This window comes from Benincasa hispida, chromosome 11 (genome assembly GCF_009727055.1).
Source record: "Benincasa hispida cultivar B227 chromosome 11, ASM972705v1, whole genome shotgun sequence".
Classification (NCBI taxonomy): Eukaryota; Viridiplantae; Streptophyta; class Magnoliopsida; order Cucurbitales; family Cucurbitaceae; genus Benincasa; species Benincasa hispida.
Window position 1 is genome coordinate 900,635 of NC_052359.1, and position 1,724 is coordinate 902,358.

Below are 1,724 nucleotides of genomic sequence, written 5' to 3' on the forward strand. Positions count from 1 at the left end.
TTGATTTATTCTTAGAAAATTCAAACATGTAGTGTTGTATATATAAAATATACCTTATTTTCTCTTTCAAAACTTCTTGCTAATTTCATTTACGAGGATAACAATTTTCGAATATTTAGAGAAATTTTTCTTGTGTAAGTTTCAAAAAGAAAATTGTTTTGGGAAATTGAGCTTTGTCATCCCGCACTTCAAGATCTTTCATTGGCTCTTTTCATTCAAACTACGATCAACTTTGATTCCCTCCCTTTAATCGTACTTTAATCTAAGTTATTACTTCAAAGTAAGGCATGAGACGAAATGAAGGTAAACAGGAGCTAATGGCAGGCGCAATAGAAAGTTGGGGGCAGGCGCGATAGGCTTAGATCAGATGCAAGCAAGCTCGGTCTCAATATGCGCATTAGAGAAGGGCAAGTTAAAGTTCCCACTGCAATGGGGGCTTCAAAATATACCTCTCAGCCCTTCATCCCTAGGACGTAGGACTGGTCAAGCAGTACTATGCAGACATGTACTATGCACTCCCACTTTGGTATACCCTCTTAAGAGGAGTACTTGGCAGTAGGTGGACAGCTTTGGCTTGCAACGGGCTAGGAAATTCGTGAATGTGATCTTTGAAAGGGATATCCCGGATCTGACATGTCGCTTGCTGGAAAGAAAAACTAAATTTCTCTATTTGATGTCAATTCATCCACACTTCCATTCCATGTAAAGGAAGGCTAACTGCTTGCTAGCCGGGAGTTGTATGAGCAGTAACGTCCACATACAACTCTGTGAGAAGAGCGATGGACAGAAATGGCCTTGTTGTACCTCACTCTCGTCTTCAATGGGGTTGCCCTTTTTTTCTAAGGGGAGTATGCCAACATGATCTTAATGAGGTGCAGGGCTTTGCATTTGACATTCGTTGGGCATCCCTCTTCGGGGGCCTGCATCCCGACGTTTTTATGCAATAAACCCCTCCGGCCAAAGACTAGTGGTAAGTGGTCCTACGGAGCTTTCGGAGAAAGATAGCATAGTGTATAAGCACAGCAACAAACCGCGACAAACCCTCAGACTGCCTATCTAAGATTAAGGAGGAGATCCTCAGTAGTGGTGACCCTTTTACTCTTCCACGGACTGATATATGTACTGAATGCTCATACGGAAAAGTTGACTCATGAGTCTAGAACCTAAGGGTTCGGTTGCTCCAAGAAATCTCCTTTCTTTCTCGTCCACTCAGGGGGGTGCGGACACACCTGCGCGGATTACAGGTGACGGTTACAAGAATGGCGGGGAAGTGAACAGTACCCGACGACATTCAGGGATGGATCTAAACCCATCGGGTAGGGATAATCATTCTGGTCCTAGGAGAGGTGGCGACCATTCTCAAGAACCAAAAAGACTGAGATGAGGGAAGCCTTATGAGCCACTGAAATGACAATGGGAGGGTCCTTAATCTACCAATAGAGGGAGCAAAATAGGGATTTGCTCCCCTTTACAATATGAAGAAAGAAATCAGGGTCAAACTTTAAACCGCTCACAGTAGTTCAACCTATAGAAAAAATCATGAAAAAAGGCTATCAGAATGGTACTCGAATCCATTTACGATCCCGACTGTAAGAAACTTCCCTTACAAGCTTCTTTTGGTATTAATATTATTATATTTTTCTAAAAAAAAATGAATGGTAAGAAAGGTCGAAAAAGTAAATTAAGTCAAACATTTGTGTAAAATAACAGCTTATTAGGTTATT

The 1,724-nt window shown here is 41.8% G+C and overlaps 1 protein-coding gene across 1 annotated transcript; it reads right to left on the reverse strand.

The window, feature by feature from the left end:
* Positions 1-676: 676 nt before the first annotated feature.
* Positions 677-1,489, reverse strand: LOC120091939. The gene is given in 5 exon segments (XM_039050110.1): positions 677-719; positions 721-847; positions 850-930; positions 933-1,056; positions 1,124-1,489. Coding segments are annotated over 5 exon segments (543 nt in total). The 5' UTR covers positions 1,292-1,489.
* Positions 1,490-1,724: the final 235 nt, after the last annotated feature.